General features: G+C 43.5%; 1 protein-coding gene across 1 annotated transcript in view; it reads right to left on the bottom strand.

Annotated features, from left to right (window-relative positions):
- The window catches only part of dnah2 (dynein, axonemal, heavy chain 2), a 234,077-nt gene that overhangs the window by 186,740 nt on the left and 27,280 nt on the right, over positions 1–20,057 (bottom strand). The window contains exons 9-12 of the mRNA XM_071331387.1: positions 7,896–7,983; positions 7,133–7,338; positions 2,607–2,736; positions 1,710–1,892 (exon numbers count right to left, since the gene is read on the bottom strand). Coding sequence (XP_071187488.1) covers positions 1,710–1,892; positions 2,607–2,736; positions 7,133–7,338; positions 7,896–7,983 — 607 coding nt within the window. The remainder of the gene's footprint in view (positions 1–1,709; positions 1,893–2,606; positions 2,737–7,132; positions 7,339–7,895; positions 7,984–20,057) is intronic.

A 20,057-nucleotide genomic window follows, 5' to 3' on the forward strand; every position in this document is an offset into this window, starting at 1 on the left:
GTACTTTGGCCTGCTATAACCCCTGTCTCCCCTATATAGTACTTTAACCTGCTATAACCTCTGTCTCCCCTATACAGTACTTTAACCTGCTATAACCTCTGTCTCCCCTATACAGTACTTTAACCTGCTATAACCTCTGTCTCCCCTATACAGTACTTTAACCTGCTATAACCTCTGTCTCCCCTATACAGTACTTTGGCCTGCTATAACCCCTGTCTCCCCTATACAGTACTTTGGCCTGCTATAACCCCTGTCTCCCCAATACAGTACTTTGGCCTGCTATAACCCCTGTCTCCCCAATACAGTACTTTGGCCTGCTATAACCTCTGTCTCCCCTATACAGTACTTTGCCCTGCTATAACCCCTGTCTTCCCTTTACAGTAATTTGGCCTGCTATAACCCCTGTCTCCCCTATACAGTACTTTGGCCTGCTATAACCCCTGTCTCCCTTATACAGTACTTTGGCCTGCTATAACCCCTTTCTCCCCTATACAGTACTTTGGCCTGCTATAACCCCTGTCTCCCCTATACAGTACTTTGGCCTGCTATAACCCCTGTCTCCCCTATACAGTACTTTGCCCTGCTATAACCCCTGTCTCCCCTTTACAGTAATTTGGCCTGCTATAACCCCTGTCTCCCCTATACAGTACTTTGGCCTGCTATAACCCCTGTCTCCCCTATACAGTACATTGGCCTGCTATAACCACTGTCTCCCCTATAGAGTACTTTGGCCTGCTATAACCCCTGTCTCCCCTATACAGTACTTTGGCCTGCTATAACCCCTGTCTCCCCTATACAGTACTTTGGCCTGCTATAACCCCTGTCTCCCCTATACAGTACTTTGGCCTGCTATAACCCCTGTCTCCCCTATACAGTACTTTGGCCTGCTATAACCACAGTCTCCTCTATACAGTACTTTGACCTGCTATAACCCCTGTCTCCCCTATACAGTACTTTGGCCTGCTATAACCCCTGTCTCCCCAATACAGTACTTTGGCCTGCTATAACCCCTGTCTCCCCTATACAGTACTTTGGCCTGCTATAACCCCTGTCTCCCCTATACAGTACTTTGGCCTGCTATAACCCCTGTCTCCCCAATACAGTACTTTGGCCTGCTATAACCTCTGTCTCCCCTATACAGTACTTTGGCCTGCTATAACCCCTGTCTCCCCTATACAGTACTTTGGCCTGCTATAACCCCTGTCTCCCCTATACAGTACTTTGGCCTGCTATAACCCCTGTCTCCCCTATACAGTACTTTGGCCTGCTATAACCCCTGTCTCCCCTATACAGTACTTTGGCCTGCTATAACCCCTGTCTCCCCTATACAGTACTTTGGCCTGCTATAACCTCTGTCTCCCCTATACAGTACTTTGGCCTGCTATAACCCCTGTCTCCCCTATACAGTACTTTGGCCTGCTATAACCTCTGTCTCCCCTATACAGTACTTTGGCCTGCTATAACCCCTGTCTCCCCTATACAGTACCTCTTCTCTGTGGGTTTACCGACACAGTAGGTCGTCCTTCCTAGGTAACCTCACTCTCATTGAATGTGACACTTTTCCCCTCCAAAGGCCTAAAGCTAGGTTTGACCTATGGCCTCAAAGTTCAAATGAAGTTCAATAAAACAAATATCTTAATGATCACCCCTTCTCAATGACGGTGTAGACTGTAACCATGTGTAGCCTCTGGCCCTACCCCTCCTCTCACCTCCATGGGTCTCTCTATGCGTCGCCGCAGGGCTCTAGCCCAGTGGGCCTGTCCAGCGTGGAGGGGCATGTGGGCAGGGGTGTGTAACACCTTTTTACTCAGCTCCTTGTTGACCAGGTTGAGTTCCTTGTTAAAAAGACCATAGACATCTACCGTCTTCCTGTCTATGGTCCTCTTGATGGCCTGGAGAGAGAGGGAGAGAGAGAGAGAGAGAGAGAGAGAGAGAGAGAGAGAGAGAGAGAGAGAGAGAGAGAGAGAGAGAGAGAGAGAGAGAGAGAGAGAGAGAGAGAGAGAGAGAGAGAGAGAGAGAGAGAGAGAGAGAGAGAGAGAGAGGGAGGGAGGGAGGGAGGGAGGGAGGGAGGGAGGGAGGGAGGGAGGGAGGGAGAGAAAGACAGAGACAGAGGGGCAGAGAGAGAGTGCATTTACTCGACAGTGTTTATCTCTGTTATGAAATGGCTCCCAGATAGTACATAAAGTAGTTTGAGCGTGAGAAAGTCCTTTACCACTCATGCACACACACACACCCTAAGCTTTAAAAGGCACCAGAGGATGAATAATCTACAGAGGCCTTGCTATTGTTGAAAAATGCTATTCCCCAAGTATTAGAGTGATAGAATGGCCCGATGCTGCATGGTCCATTTAGGAGAAAGAAATAGGCTTCTGTGCCGGCCAGCCGTATCGTAACAAAAAGATGTACAATCATATAAAGTGCACATGGTTTTACTGTGTGGTTAATGAAAGGAGTGTTGTCTGTGTGGAAGTAAATTGGCATATGAATGCAGGTGTGTGTGTGTGTGTGTGTGTGTGTGTGTGTGTGTGTGTGTGTGTGTGTGTGTGTGTGTGTGTGTGTGTGTGTGTGTGTGTGTGTGTGTGTGTGTGTGTGTGTGTGTGGTGTACCTCGCGGGCAGACAGGTGCTGGAAGACGTCTAGCAGCTGAACGCCCTCATCCACGGTGTTGACCGTCTCAAACGCCGTGCTGATCAGGTTCTGCATCATCACCTCCAGATCCTTCACTCCCGCACGGAACCTACCAAAACCGAGCACACACACATTAAATCATGTACAGACACACATGATTGATGATTGGGTGAAATGGTGACCCACACCACACATGGATCAAACAGTTTCTCACACATGTAAGCGAAAACTCTCTCACACACACACACACACACACCCCGACACACACACACACACACACCCCGACACACACACACACCCCGACACACACACACACACACACACACACCCCGACACACACACACACCCCGACACACACACACACCCAGACACACACACACACCCACACCACAGGGTGTAGGCTAGTATTGATTGGACCAATAGTAATGTGCTGAGTGGCTATGAAACAGCTGCCCCTGACACAAGCCCAGCTGTCTTGGCAACAACATTACGACCCCACGACCTCCAGCGACCCCCATCCATCATCCACATCAAACACACACCAGCCCCCGGGCCAGCCCTTGTTTCCAACAACCCCACTAACCTGGCGCAGGGGTGTGGAGGGGTGGCAGCGGGGGGGGGGGGGGGGGGGGGGATAGTCCCCTGAGGATCCACACACACATATCCACACACACATACTCCCTTCCACCTCCCACCTCCCCTTCCCTAATCATGTTATTCAGATGAGGAGTCCAATAGGCTGCTGTCACCAGAACTCTGAATGACAAGAAGGGGCGTTGCTATACAACCCTGTATAGGCCTGGCCCATAGGGGTCTCTTCGCTCATGGATAGACGTGCGTCCCAAATGGCACCCTATCCCCTATATAGTGCACCACATTTGAGCTTCGTGCCAAAAAGTAGTGCACCCTATGTAGGGCATAGGGCGTCATTTGGGACGCATCGTAGTCACCGCAGCCCGGGTCATTCATCTAAAAGACAGTCAGACACATACCAACGATGTATTAATGCTGTGTCAGAAAGGTGTTGGTGGGTACTGTCCCGGGTCTGGACAAGCATTGATCCAACTCCTACACCATCAAGTTTGGAATTAGTGTGTGGGAAACAGACACAGCTATACGTGTATAGGCCAGGGTTTCCTTTAGGAAAATGGATAATTGACCGGCAGCATTTTAATTGAAAGGACATTTGAGAAATTCACCGGAGCCATATGCATTGGGTGCGTATCCTGATTAGGGCGTCCACCCACGGTGCTCAGAATGACAGAAATAACATCTTTGATTATGGTAAATCATCTTCACAGAACATGCAACTCCAGGATGCAACATCCTTCTTACTGTATTCCAATGTACACTTTGAAGACGCTAGAACACCTGTCCACATGTACTTTTGATCAGCCAACAAGACGAGTAACCAACAGCAATATCACTAGACGGTGTCAATCTACTATCCCCCATAGTAGAAAAGTTAACATATTCTATTGGTCAGCTTGTTGTTCTGTGCGACAACAGACAGTTGTGGGACGATAGATAACAAATTCATACAACCAGTAGCCTAGGGTACATAAAAAAACTGATGCAACAAATTAGCTTAAAATGTTGATAAACGATTACTTATTCACATTATAAGCACAGCAATGTGCACAAGGCTATGTGTGAATGTTCATTCCATTATGCAATTATCGGGAAAACACTGTTGTCAAGCTAGCGGTTTCATGTGACTAGAAAGAGGGGAGATCTAAAGATGCAACAACTAGCATGGGTGGCTAATATGACTAGGAATGTGCCTTTGGCTGCTGGACAATGAAAGAAACCAATAGAACATGACAGAGATAGGCTACTGGTTTAATTGGCATATGGAAGTCTTTATAAAAGAATTGCCTCCACTAATATGGTCAGATTTTGGCTAGGTTACTTTGAAGCAAGGTAAGACATGCCTCATAATATGTAGTAAAACGTTCAGGTTTCAAACAATTAAGTATACGTTCTCAAAATGCATACTGCCTCCAGCTCTTCGCAAAGTGGTGTGTGATGCACTGAAGCCTGCCTAGTTGCCTGTGCGCTTGAATGGCGAATGGTAGGGGTGTTCGCGAGTAGCTAGACAAAACTAGTATCGTAACGGATATGGGCAATTTTCTGGATACGATTATGATCCGAGGAATATTTGTAATTATCCGTGATCCAAAAATAAATACAAATCAGGTGCCAGCACACATCCTTCTCACGTTAGTCAGTCATGTGCGAGGTTCTACGTGGTCTAAATAACTAAACTGGCTGTCTGTAAAGAGAAGGGCGGGCTGTACGTTGATCCTGCTGCTCCGATTGGATAGAGTGAAGCTGTATTTTTCTTGTCTACTAGCGTCATAATTTCACCCGATCAGTTTTCCTTGCATATTTTTGGTCCCGTCATTTAGATTGCTGCTTCATGCTACTATGATAAATAACATGGCGAGGACGTTTGCTATCAAGCTGTCAATGTGCATAATATCTAACAAGTGGCGCAAGGGGAAAAATATGAAACGATGATGCGCATTCGGAGTAAGTGACAGCAAACTTGGCTGCCTGCTTCAGGTTAAGGACACACAGATGCCCCTCTGCTCCTAATCTGCAGTTTTCTTTTAGCCAACATCTACTTAGTTATGTGAAAACAGCTTCTTTCGATCACGAGTATCATCTGTGGCACGCCTGCTCCCGCTCCCCCTCTCTGGCACGCGAGGGCGCCATGCTGCCCATCATTACGCACACCTGTCAACATCGTTACGCGCATCAGCGCTTCATTGGACTCACCTGGACTCCATCACTTTATTGATTGCCTCCTCTATATCTGTCTGTTCCTCAGTTTGATTGTGTCAGCATTAATGTCATTATGTTTCCCCTGTCCAGACGATATCCGTGTTTTGTTTTATGTCTGTTATTTATTAAATATTCACTCCCTGTACTTGCTTCTCGTCTTCCAGCGTCTGTCCTCACAATCTGATCCGATCCGACTATCAACTGTCAATGTGCGGATACGATTACGGATTCGAGTATGGCCATGTCGGCACACCTCTAACGAATGGGAAGCGTACTTCAATTACCAGTTAAGAAATACAAATAGTAGCTCTTTTTAATCGTGGCCATCAAAACAGTTTTTAACACGGGATTGCATTTAGAATTGTTGCGCAATGATTGGGTTCATAAAAGCGCGTTTCACTGCAGGAGCAACGGACAAGCTGTTTGAGGAGCTGTAGCGGCAGCTCTCGCGCTGTCTGACAGATTTTCCACCCAAACATAGGCTCTGTATCAGTATGCTGTGCGCGTGTGATAAGACGCATAACGACTAACGGAATACCACTAAATTATGCAAAGAAACCTATAGAATGATAAGCATGACCGGTCAAATATATTTACATTGACTGGTATTTCTATCAATGAATAGGATAAAAAGCATTATTTCGCAAAGGGATTTTTTCCCTTCTCCCAGACAATTGGGCAGTAAATTTTATTTATCGGCTTTTCTTTTTTTCTTTTTTTTGGCCAAAAGCCGGCTATTATCGGCTAACGGAAACCCTGGTATAGGCCTACGTAAACTGTACAAGACAGACAGAAAAAGTAAACAGGGATCCTAGTAGATCGAAACAGTATATAAACAGACATGCAGTATGTCTACATATCTTCTATTGACAGACACTGCTATAACACTTAACAGTGCAACCATTTTGGTCCCATATGCTCCTAAATAACCCAGATAATAATTGTTGTAATTATTACTTTGCTATTCCGCAGCCTTGCTATTCCGCAGCCATAGATAATAAACTGAGTGCAGATTCGTGACCGTTGCACCATTACTGCAGAGAAAATGTCTTGTTTCTAGCCCAAACGTTCAAATGTTAGGACCCATATTACATATTACATTTATAAAGCACCTCGCGAGCCGCTAACCTTGTTCAGTTATGTTACAGCATTTGCTGGCTAGCTTACAATCTGGTAAACACAGATGATAGTTATCATAATCCTTGTGGTAACTTTACCAATAGTATCCAAACACTTGGTGGCACAGAAAGAAAAAACATGAGTGCAGGCTATATTTTAGTCGTAAAACAAATATCTTTCTGGTGCTCCTAACCCCTGTATTTTGTAATTGCTGGCAATTCTGATCATTAATACCTCAAATATTTCATTCAACTGAGGAGCACATGTGCTTCTTGTAAAAAATGTCAGCGTAGAGCATTGATAGGGTCCTATTCATTGTAGAAAAATGGTTTGCAGTGGAAAAATTTTAATTTGCATTTAGGATAGTCCATTTTCTTCCGTTTGGTGCCAAATTAACACGACCCAGTATTCAGACAGACAGGTCAGCAGTATGACGTGCATCCACTCCAGACAGACATGCCTGTTGAAGTCGTCATGCCAGGACGGACGGAGAGACAGACAGATAGATGTCCAGACAGACAGACAAAGGTACTTCTTGTAGCCGTCTTGCCAGGTGTTCTGACAGACAGACGGACGGACGGACGCACAGACGGTACCTGTTGTAGTCGTCGTGCCAGGAGGTGTTCTTTACGTCCAGGATGCCCTTGCGGACGTGTTGGAGGATCATCAGGCTGCGTCCGAACGTGGACTCCATCTCCAGCAGGCTGCGGGTCACCTCCGCCCCCTGGCGTCCGGCGAAGCTGGGCAGGGGTATCTGCTCGCCCTCCTCCCGCCTGGCAAACTGCTGCTGGCAGTCACACACCTGTGAGGGGAGAGGGTCAGAGGCCGGTGGAGACAGATCACACACGCACCCGCGTTGGGACACACAAACATGCACGTACACACATGCGAGCACACGCACATGGATCAGCATAGTGACAGCAGTGTGACAGTATCAGCATAGGGAGGGAGGGAGGGAGGGACGGACGGACGGAGGGAGGGAGGGAGGGAGGGAGGGAGGGAGGGAGGGAGGGAGCACAGTCAGTGTGACAGGGACATGGTAGGAGAAGGACAAATAGAGGAGCGTGATGGTGATGGTGAGACAGAATACAGTGCAACACAGAAAAGGGTGTATTCAAGAGTGTGAGACACAAATGGGGAAGTGATTGTGGAGAATTCGGGAAGAGGTGAGATGAAGTTGATGGCAGTGTGTGAATATTTACATTTCTTTTAACCTTGCCACTGTGTATGTGTGTGTTCATTAGTGTTTGTGATTAGTATCTATCTTTTGTGAGTGTATGTGTTGTTATGACCATGGAGCTCTGACGCATGATTAATGTCTGTGTGTGTGTGTGTGTGTGAGTGTGAGAGAGATCTCACCTCCAGCAGGTCTTTGCACCTCTGTACAAAGGCATCGACCAAAGCAAAGATGCTGGTCTGGTCCAGGACCCAGCCTTTAGAAGAGTACCTAGCGAGAGAGAGAGAGAAAGAGAGCGGGAGAGAGAAAGAGAGAGAGAGCGAGTGGGGGAGAGGGGGAGTGAAACAAAAGGAAAGAAAAAGTGAGAGAAAGCCACAGAAAGTTAAGCGGCCTTTCAATCTTTGAACCGGTCCACCATCGCTTCACTCACGGTCTCTCTCTCCATCTCCACGACCGACAGAGAATGACATAATCAAAAGCAATAGAAACAGTAAACTGCGATCCATAAGGGTAAGGGATAAGGCCAGAAATGATCTGTCATTGGCATAATTGCATTTTTCCAAACTTCTGTATGGCAGTGGGGTTGGAAGTCGGATTGCTTTTCACACTTCATTCTTCTCCTGATGGAAAGGTAATCTCTAGCGCAGCTTTTGAGACACAAACATTTAGAGTTTCTTTTATGGAGGGAAAATGGGACCCGGTTCAGTGGGGCGGAGGCCGTGGGAAGAGACTGGGGGGAGTAGAACAGAGTTGCAGAGAGCTACACACTAGAGGTCGATCGGCATGGCCGATTAATTAGGGCCGATTTCAAGTTTTCATGACAATCGGTAATCGGCATTTTTTGGACGCCGATTGTGGCCGATTACACTGCAATCCACGAGGAGACTGCGTGGCAGGTTGACCACCTGTTACACGAGTGCAGCAAGGAGCCAAGGTAAGTTGCTAGCTAGCATTAAACTTATCTTATAAAAAACAATCAATCTTAATATAATCACTAGTTAACTACACAGGGTTGATGATATTACTAGTTTAACTAGCTTGTTCTGCGTTGCATATAATCAATGTGATACCTGTTAATTTATCATCGAATCACAGCCTACTTCGCCAAATGGGTGATGATTTAACACAAGCACATTTGCGAAAAAAAATCACAATCGTTGCACCAATTTACCTAACCATAAACATCAATGCCTTTCTTAAAATCAATACACAAGTATATTTTTTAAACCTGCATATTTAGTTAAAAGAAATTCATGTTAGCAGGCAATATTACCTAGGGAAATTGTGTCACTTCTCTTACGTTCAGTGCAAGCAGAGTCAGGGTATATGCAGCAGTTTGGGCCGCCTGGCTCGTTGCGAACCGTGTGAAGACCATTTCTTTCTAACAAAGACCGTAATTAATTTGCCAGAATTTTACATAATTATGACATAACATTGAAGGTTGTGAAATGTAACAGCAAAATCTAGACTTAGGGATGCCACCCGTTCGATAAAATAAGGAACGGTTCCGTATTTCACTGAAAGAATAAACGTTTTGTTTTCGAAATGATAGTTTGTGGATTTTACCATATTTTTTTTGACCTAATTTGACCTAAGGCTCATATTTCTGTGTGTTTATTATATTATAATTAAATCTATGATTTGATATTTGATAGAGCAGTCTGACTGAGTGGTGGTAGGCAGCACCAGGCTCGTAAGCATTCATTCAAACAGCACTTTACTGCGTTTGCCAGCAGCTCTTCGTAATGCTTGAAGCATAGCGCTGTTTATGACTTCAAGCCTATCAACTACTGAGATTAGGCTGGCAATACTATAGTGCCTATAAGAACATCCAATAGTCAAAGGTATATGAAATACAAATGGTATAGAGAGAAATAGTCCTATAATTCCTATAATAACTACAACCTAAAACTTATTAACTGGGAATATTGAAGACTCATGTTAAAAGGAACCACCAGCTTTCATATGTTCTCATGTTCTGAAGAAGGAACTTAAACGTTAGCTTTTCTACACGGCACATATTGCACTTTAACTTTCTTCTCCAACACTGTGTTTTTGCATTATTTAAACCAAATTGAACATGTTTCATTATTTATGGGGAGGCAGGTAGCCTAGTGGTTAGAGTATTGGACTAGTAAACGAAAGGTTGCAAGATCAAATCCCTGAGCTGACAAGGTAAATATTGGTCATTCCCCTGAACAAGGCAGTTAACCCACTGTTCCTAGGCTGTCATTGAAAATAAGGTTTTGTTCTTAACTGACTTGCCTAGATAAATAAATACTAACTTGAGACTAAAATGATTATATTAATCTAAAATAAAAGTGTTCATTCAGTATTGTTGTAATTGTCATTATTACAAATATATACTGTATATAAAAATCGTCCGATTAATCGGTATCGGCTTTTTATGGTCCTCCAATAATCGGTATCGGCGTAGAAAAATCATAATCGGTCGACCTCTACTACTACACACACACACATGGTGTGATGAAGAGTGCGACACACACACACACACACACAGTCCAGCTATGAAGGATGGGGAGAGCTTAGAGTGAGATATAGACCCAAGACTGGCTAGTAGGAGGTTTGAGATGTTCAGAACAGAACAGGGAACGACTGGAGCCGAGGTGGGTGGGGGGGTGTTGAACATCTGTGAGTCTCTCTCGCTCTCTCCGTCTAACTGCAGATGAAAGAAAGTTGTTTGAAGTTTATATGGCTTTATTCCTACAATGACTCAGATGAAACGCTAGCTGGTGTGGGTGTGTAGCACTGCATTCATCATCGCAGTGATACCTTTAGCGCCTGGACGGCCTGGCCTCTCGCTGGTTCCCTCGTTCAGGAGGATATTAACTTCAGCAACCAAGAAATACTACAGCCACTAGAACCCTCAATGGTCCTCCTTTAGGAACTCAAGGCTGCGATTCACACTGTTCAATTGGACATGCTGGATTCTCCTTCTCTATTTAAAGACTGCATGAGAGGGAGCTCTGTTTCTGTATGTGGATTCATTTTGTTTCATTTTGTTTATTTAACCTTTATTTATCTAGGCAAGTCAGTTAAGAACTAATTCTTATTTACAATGACGGCCTAGGAACAGTGTGTTAACTTCCTTGTTCAGGGGCAGAACGACAGATTTTCATCTTGTCAGCTCGGGGATTTGATCTAGCAACCTTTTGGTTACTGGCCCAACACTCTGACAGTCGCACAGAATTTGAATAAGGACCCCCCCCCCTTAATTTGGTGTGTTTTTCTGTTCCTGTGTTGTTGAGGCATGAAGTTGTTTCTAGATGTCACCCTGTTATTTATTTCAAGCTCTGATTATTGATGTATGGCACTCTGGGGGTTTTCTGGCTTGTGCTGTGTACATGTTCTTTACTGACGTTCTGCTGACTGAATTGATGTCATTTTTGTCTAATTGATGTCATGTGTCTATTTGTCTGACACGGATGTGTTGATGGTGCTGTCTTGGTCCAGGTCTCTCTTGATTAACCTTGTTAAATAAAATTGGATGCTAAGGTTAATGTTGTTATGGTGAAAAGGCCAACTTGTAACTAGTGTGTGTGTGTGTGTGTGTGTGTGTGTGTGTGTGTGTGTGTGTGTGTGTGTGTGTGTGTGTGTGTGTGTGTGTGTGTGTGTGTGTGTGTGTGTGTGTGTGTGTGTGTGTGTGTGTGTCTGGATAAGCGTAAATCCCTCCAATTTTCAGCCTAATTAACTGAGAGAGAGCAGAGGACAAAAGTGTGTGTGTGTGGTAATAACAGACAAAAGCATGACTGTCATGTCAACCCAACAGGCGCCAGAGATCCTACTTGTCTGTCTGTCTGTCTGTCTGTCTGCCTGCCTGCCTGCCTGTCTGTCTGTCTGTCTGTCTCTCTGTCTGAGGAAAGGATCCAATAAGAGGAGAGAAGATCTACTGTTCTGTAGCGCTGTAGCTTTGTGGTGGACCAACCACTGTGTGTGATGTATTCAAGTTGTAGGGCCCTAACAAAATCTGTAAAGAACGCCACGAGGATTTTAACTTAGTAGGAAATCAACTAAATCTATTGAACTTATTAGAAAATGCATTAATTTGCCAAAGTGAATCGTAAGACCTTAACAAAATGCATCAGTGATTCGTATTGTCATTCGACTTCCTGAAATAGCACAGGAATGCCCCTGTCTGTGTGTACTGTGTGTGTGCGGTGCGTACACCTTGTGTAGCCGTTAGCGACGATGCTAATGATGACCTACTTCTGGTAGAGATGGAAAGACTTTCCCAAAAACCCCAAATAAGTTCTCAATTAAATGTTAACTAGAAAGTAGCCTATGCCTACCTGGCAGAATGATATCAGTTTATCATTTGCATCAATCAATCCAGTGTCCATTTGTTTTGCAGACTCTGCAATCACATGAGTGCTACAGCAGCACTGCTTAACCAAACAACTGTCTCTTCCTGGTGCACACTTGCATTAAAGCGTAACTACACTGCAGGGCTTGACTTTCAGATAGATTTACCAGTGGCACAGCGGGCCAGCACCAAGTGAAAACTACTGGCCCGAATGAGAAAATGACTGGCCTGGGCCACGATCACAGGAAAGCAAGTTATGCACGCAGGATTTCAATTGTGGGTGATTTCATGTTTCATTTGCAACACCTCAAAATCGAAATTTCTTAAAAATGTTCCTTGAACTCAAACATTTTCTCCTGATGTGGTTTAAACATCACTTACGACATCCATTGTTTTTGTTTTTCTATTAAGTGTGATGTTGAGAGCGAAAACCTGAAGAAAAAAAAACGGGAAAAACGGAAACCTGGAAAAACTAGAATCAGGCATTTTTGGGGGGGGGGGGGGGGGGGTTATAGGACCTTAAAAGTTGTTATGCTCACAGGCTGTGTGATACACACACACACACACACACACACACACACACACACACACACACACACACACACACACACACACACACACACACACACACACACACACACACACACACAGCGAGGTGAATGTCAGTCAGTGATCCACATAAACAGCACATTACCCAGATTATCTGTGTGTTTATTCCGTTTGATGCGACACAATGGCTAGGTTCACGACCGAGCTTCTGAACAATAATACCACGGCCCTCTACAGGCTCAAAGAAAAGCTAGCTACTAGCTAGTCACCTTACCCCCAGCTGTGTACCGCGATAAGCCTGGAGGGTGAGATGGAATAGAAGGTAACACACACACACTCCGTCAAAACAGGACAAAGATGATTCACCTGTGTTTAAAATAGATATTAGCTTAGCCTCAGAGACACAACCTTATCATCTCAACACCACCTGAACCACAACAACAACAACAGGCTGGTGACAGTGTGAAAACTAATATAAACACTGCAGAGAGGTGCTAGGAGCCTAGGACAGGCATCCTCCAGGCTTTCTTGGGCAAAAGCACAGACAGTACTATACAACTACAAGAAGGGCCTGAAAAAACACTTTTTTTTTGTGATCGCAGGGCTCCAGACTGCTACCCTTTAGTTGTATCTTGCAACCCTTTGGCTTGGCTGTGCAAGTAAAAAAAATGTATAGTTCGCATTGGTGCGAGCTGCACATTTTACATTACACGTGATCACAATATAGTAGCCATATCTAGGAATACCAAAGTTCCAAAGGCTGGGCCTAATATAGAGTATAAGAGGTCATCATCGGGGGTGGCAGATAGCCTAGTGGTTAGAGTGTTGGACTAGTAACCGAAAGGTTGCAAGATCAAATCCCTGAGCTGACAAGGTAAAAATCTTGTCATTCTGTCCCTGAACAAGGCAGTTTTAAATTAATTATAATGAGTGGACCAAAATGCAGCGTGGTATGGTTCCATCCTCTTTATTTTGAAGAGAAACTCAAAGAAAACAATAAATCGCAAAACGAAACGTGCAGCTACTATAGTGCTCGCAGGCAACTATACATAGACAAGATCTCACAAAGCACAATGGGGAAATGGCTGCCTAAATATGATGCATACCAGGACAACATAGATAATTAATCACCTAGATAACCCACCCTAGTCATTGTCACGCCCCAACCAACATATAGAATAAACAGCTCTCTATGGTCATGGCGTGACATTAACCCACTGTTCCTAGGCTGTCATTAAAAATAGGAATTTGTTCTTCACTGACTTGCCTAGTTAAATGAAGGTAAAATAATACGTTTCGCAGTGATTCCTATGTTGTTGATGTAAAGAATATTTGTTGGTCCATGGTGTGTAATGAGAAGCAACCAGATGCTCCACTTGACACATTTATTAAATTGCTTATCCCAGTTACTAATAATCATGCACCCATTAAGAAAATTACATTAGAAACGGTTAAATCCCCACAGATTGATGAGGAATTGAAAAATTGTATGGCTGAGAGGGATGTGGCAAAATAATTGGTAAATAAGTCTAACTGCACAACCGATTGGCAAACGTACTGCAAATTGAGAAATCATGTGACTAAACGGAATAAAAGAAGAAGAAACTACACTAAAGATAAATGACAAAGAATGATTGTAAAAAGCTTTGGAGCACCTTAAATGAAATTTGGGGTAAAAAGGCATACAAATCATTCATTTAATCAGATGGCTCATTCATCACAAAACCCACTGATATTGCCAATTACTTTAATGATTTTTTCATTGGCAAGATTAGCAAACTTAAGCATGACATGCCAGCAACAAACGCTGACACTACACATCCAAGAATATCTGACCAAATTATGAAAGACAAGCAATTTTGAATTCCGTAAAGTGAGCGTGGATGAGGTGAAAAAAATATTGTTGTCTATCAACAATGACAAGCCACCGGGGTCTGACAACTTGGATGGAAAATTACTGAGGATAATAGCAGACGATATTGCCACTCCTATTTGCCATATCTTCAATTTAAGCCTACTATAAACTAAGAGTCCCTTTTACTGGCTCAAATAGCTTATCAATCAACCTGTTACCAATCCTTAGTAAGCTTTTGGAAAAATGTGTGTTTGACCAGATACAATGCTATTTTACAGTAAACAAACAGACTTTCAGCACGCTTATAAGGAAGGACATTCAACAAACACAGCACTTACACGAATAACTGATGATTGGCTGAGAAAAATGTGTGATAAAAAGATTGTGCGAGCTGTTTTGTTAGACTTCAGTGAGTCTTTTGACATTATCGATCATAGTCTGCTGCTGGAAAAAACGTGTTGTGTGTTATGGCTTTACACCCCCTGCTATATTGTGGTTAAAGAGTTACCTGTCTAACTGAACACAAAGAGTGTTCTTTAATGTTAGCCTATCCAACATCCAGGTAGAATTAGGAATTCCTCAGGGCAGCTGTCTAGGCCCCTAACATTTTTCAGTCTTTACTAACGACAGGCCTTGAGTAAAACCAGTGTGTCTATGTATGCAGATGACTCAACACTATATACATCAGCTACTACAGCGACTGAAATGACTGCAACACTTAACAAAGACCTGCAGTTAGTTTCAGAATGGGTGGCAAGGAATAAGTTAGTCCTAAATATTAAAAAAAAACTAAAACAATTTTATTTGGGACAAATCATTCAGTAAACCCTAAACCTCAACTAAATATTGTAATGAATCATGTGGAAATCCAGCAAGTTGATGTGACTAAACTGCTTAGAGTAACCCTGGATTGTAAACTGTCATGGTCAAAACATATTGATACAACAGTAGCTAAGATGGGGAGAAGTCTGTCCATAATAAAGCGCTGCTCTGCCTTCTTAACAGCACTATCAACAGTTTTGTCACATCTGGACTACTGTTCAGTCGTGTGGTCAGGTGCCACAAAGAGGGACTTAGGAAAATTGCAATTGGCTCAGAACAGGGCAGCATGGCTGGCTCTTGGATGTACACAGAGAGCTAACATTAATAATATGCATGTCAATCTCTCCTGGCTCAAAGTGGAGGAGAGATTGACTTCCTCACTACTTGTATTTGTGAGTATTGACATGTTGAATGCACCGAGCTGTCTGTCTGAACTACTGGCACACAGCTCAGACACCCATGCATACCCCACAAGACATGCCCAGAGGTCTCTTCACAGTCCCCAAGTCCAGAACAGACTATGGGAGGCGCACATTACTACATAGAGCCATGACTACATGGAACTCTATTCCACATCAAGTAACTCATGCAAGCATTAAAAGCAACACAAACATAGGCACAGTGTAACGTGTACACTAATAATCGGGAAGCAAGTACAGGGAGTGAATTGAATAAATAAACGAGCATGGAACAAAACAAGACACACGAGTAGCGTACAGATATGAACCATATAAACAGAAACAATAACGCCTGGGGAAAGAACCGAAGGGAGTGACAGATACAGGGGAGGTAATCAGGAAGGTGATGGAGTCCAGGTGAGTCTCATGCGGTGCAGGTGCGCGTAATGATGGTGGCAGGTGTGCGTAATAATGAATAAACTGGTGACAACGAGCGCCAGAGAGGGGAAGCGAGAGTAGACGTGACACACAGACACATGCATACAAACACACAATAACATGCGCACTACAGTGGGGAGAACAAGTATTTGATACACTGCCGATTTTGCAGGTTTTCCTACTTACAAAGCATGTAGAGGTCTGTAATTTTTATCATAGGTACACTTCAACTGTGAGAGACGGAATCTAAAACAAAAATCCAGAAAATCACATTGTATGATTTTTAAGGAAATTATTTGCATTTTATTGCATGACATAAGTATTTGATCACCTACCAACCAGTAAGAATTCCGGCTCTCACAGACCTGTTAGTTTTTCTTTAAGAAGCCCTCCTGTTCTCCACTCATTACCTGTATTAACTGCACCTGTTTGAACTCGTTACCTGTATAAAAGACACCTGTCCACACACTCAATCAAACAGACTCCAACCTCTCCACAATGGCCAAGACCAGAGAGCTGTGTAAGGACATCAGGGATTAAATTGTAGACCTGCACAAGGCTGGGATGGGCTACAGGACAATAGGCAAGCAGCTTGGTGAGAAGGCAACAACTGTTGGCGCAATTATTAGAAAATGGAAGAAGTTGAAGTTGACGGTCAATCACCCTCGGTCTGGGGCTCCATGCAAGATCTCACCTCGTGGGGCATCAATGATCATGAGGAAGGTGAGGGATCAGCCCAGAACTACACGGCAGGACCTGGTCAATGACCTGAAGAGAGCTGGGACCACAGTCTCAAAGAAAACCATTAGTAACACACTACGCCGTCATGGATTAAAATCCTGCAGCGCACGCAAGGTCCCCCTGCTCAAGCCAGCGCATGTCCAGGCCCGTCTGAAGTTTGCCAATGACCATCTGGATGATCCAGAGGAGGAATGGGAGAAGGTCATGTGGTCTGATGAGACAAAAATAGAGCTTTTTGGTCTAAACTCCACTCGCCGTGTTTGGAGGAAGAAGAAGGATGAGTACAACTCTAAGAACACCATCCCAACCGTGAAGCATGGAGGTGGAAACATCATTCTTTGGGGATGCTTTTCTGCAAAGGGGACAGGACGACTGCACCGTATTGAGGGGAGGATGGATGGGGCCATGTATCGCGAGATCTTGGCCAACAACCTCCTTCCCTCAGTAAGAGCATTGAAGATGGGTCGTGGCTGGGTCTTCCAGCAAGACAACGACCCGAAACACACAGCCAGGGCAACTAAGGAGTGGCTCTGTAAGAAGCATCTCAAGGTCTTGGAGTGGCCTAGCCAGTCTCCAGACCTGAACCCAATAGAATATCTTTGGAGGGAGCTGAAAGTCCGTATTGCCCAGCGACAGCCCCGAAACCTGAAGGATCTGGAGAAGGTCTGTATGGAGGAGTGGGCCAAAATCCCTGCTGCAGTGTGTGCAAACCTGGTCAAGAACTACAGGAAACGTATGATCTCTGTAATTGCAAACAAAGGTTTCTGTACCAAATATTAAGTTCTGCTTTTCTGATGTATCAAATACTTATGTCATGCAATAAAATGCAAATTAATTACTTAAAAATCATACAATGTGATTTTCTGGATTTTTGTTTTAGATTCCGTCTCTCACAGTTGAAGTGTACCTATGATAAAAATTACAGACCTCTACATGCTTTGTAAGTAGGAAAACCTGCAAAATCGGCAGTGTATCAAATACTTGTTCTCCCCACTGTATATACACACGTACACATGGATTTTGTGTTGTAGATATGTGGTAGTAGAGTAGGGGCCTGAGGGCACACACTTACTGGGTTGTGAAAGTTTCATTTTTATTTATTTACTGAAAAAAAGATTTAACCTTTATTTAACTAGGCAAGTCAGTTAACCTGTCTGGCTCCGGGGTTCCGCTAGCGGAACTCCTCCCACATTCCACTGAAAAGGCAGAGCGCGAAATTCAAAAAATATTTTTTAGAAATATTTAACTTTCACACATTAACAAGTCCAATACAGCAAATGAAAGATACACATCTTGTGAATCCAGCCAACATGTCCGATTTTTTAAATGTTTTACAGCGAAAACACCACGTATATTTATGTTAGCCCCCCACCAAATACAAAAAAGGACAGACATTTTTCACAGCACAGGTAGCATGCACAAAACCAACATAACTAACCAAGATCCAACCAAACTAACCAAGAAACAACTTCATCAGATGACAGTCCTATAACATGTTACACAATAAATCTATGTTTTGTTCGAAAAATGTGCATATTTGAGGTATAAATCAGTTTTACATTGCAGCTACCATCACAGCTACCGTCAAAAATAGCACCGAAGCAGCCAGAGTAATTATAGAGACCAACGTGAAATACCTAAATACTCGTCATAAAACATTTCTGAAAAATCGATGGTGTACAGCAAATTAAAGACAAACATCTTGTGAATCCAGCCAATATTTTAAATTTTTTAAGTGTTTTACAGCGAAAACACAATATAGCATTATATTAGCTTACTACAATAGCCTACCACACTACCGCATTCATTCATCAAGGCACGTTAGCGATAGCAATAGGCACGTTAGCGATAGCGAATAAACCAGCAAAAGATATTAATTTTCACTAACCTTCATAAACCTTCATCAGATGACAGTCCTATAACATCAGGTTATACATACACTTATGTTTTGTTCGAAAATGTGCATATTTAGAGCTGAAATCAGTGGTTATACATTGTGCTAACGTAGCATATTTTTCCCAGAATGTGCGGATATTTTTCTAAAACTCACCTATTCTGACCAAATAACTATTCATAAACATGACTAAAAAATACATGTTGTATAGGAAATGATAGATACACTAGTTCTTAATGCAATCGCCGTGTTAGAATTCTAAAAATAACTTCATTACGACATCCAGCTTATGTTATAGTGAGAGCGTGCCCAAAATCTGGGCGCTACCTAATAGTACACATGTTCGACAGATATATGAAATAGCATCATAAAATGGGTCCTACTTTTGATGATCTTCCATCAGAATGTTGTACAAGGGGTCCTTTGTCGTGAACAATCGTTGTTTGGTTTTAGAACGTCCTCTTCTCCAGTCAATTAGCACGGAAAGCTAGCAAAGTAGCGCGAAGCTCTCCTTCCTGAACAAAGGCACACAACGCAACACGCCTAACGTCCCGAAAAAAATTCAATAATCGAATAAAACTATATTGAAAAAACATACTTTACGATGATATTGTCACATTTATCAAATAAAATCAAAGCCGGAGATATTAGTGGTCTATAACGACAGCTTTCCAGAAGGCAATCCCAGGCTCCTTCTCGCGCTTTCCAGAAAACAGGAAATGGGTGACACGTCATGCCAAGAGCTTTTATTCCACCTCAGACCAAGATAAACACTCCATTTCTTCTCTCACTGCCTATTGACATCTAGTGGAAGGTGTATGACGTGCATGTATACTAATACGTATCAAGCCCATTTATAGGCAGGCCCTAGAACAGAGCATCGTTTTCAGATTTTCCACTTCCTGATCAGGAAGTTTGCTGCAAAATGAGTTCTGTTTTACTCACAGATATAATTCAAACGGTTTTAGAAACTAGAGAGTGTTTTCTATCCAATAGTAATAATAATATGCATATTGTACGAGCAAGAATTGAGTACGAGGCCGTTTAAATTGGGCACGATTTTCCCCCAAAGTGAAAACAGCGCCCTCTGTCCTCAACAGGTTTTAAGAGCAAATTCTTATTTACAATGACGGCCTACCCCGGCCCAACCCTAACCCGGACGACGCTGGGACAATTGTGCGCCGCCCTATGGGACTCCTAATCACGACCGTTTGTGATACACCCTAGAATCAAACCAGGGTCTGTAGTGATGCCTCTAGCACTGAGATGCAGTGTCTTAGACCGCTGCGCCACTCGGGAGCCATGTGAATGATTGGAATGTTT

The sequence above is a fragment of the Salvelinus alpinus genome, chromosome 11 (genome assembly GCF_045679555.1).
Source record: "Salvelinus alpinus chromosome 11, SLU_Salpinus.1, whole genome shotgun sequence".
Lineage (NCBI taxonomy): Eukaryota > Metazoa > Chordata > Actinopteri > Salmoniformes > Salmonidae > Salvelinus > Salvelinus alpinus.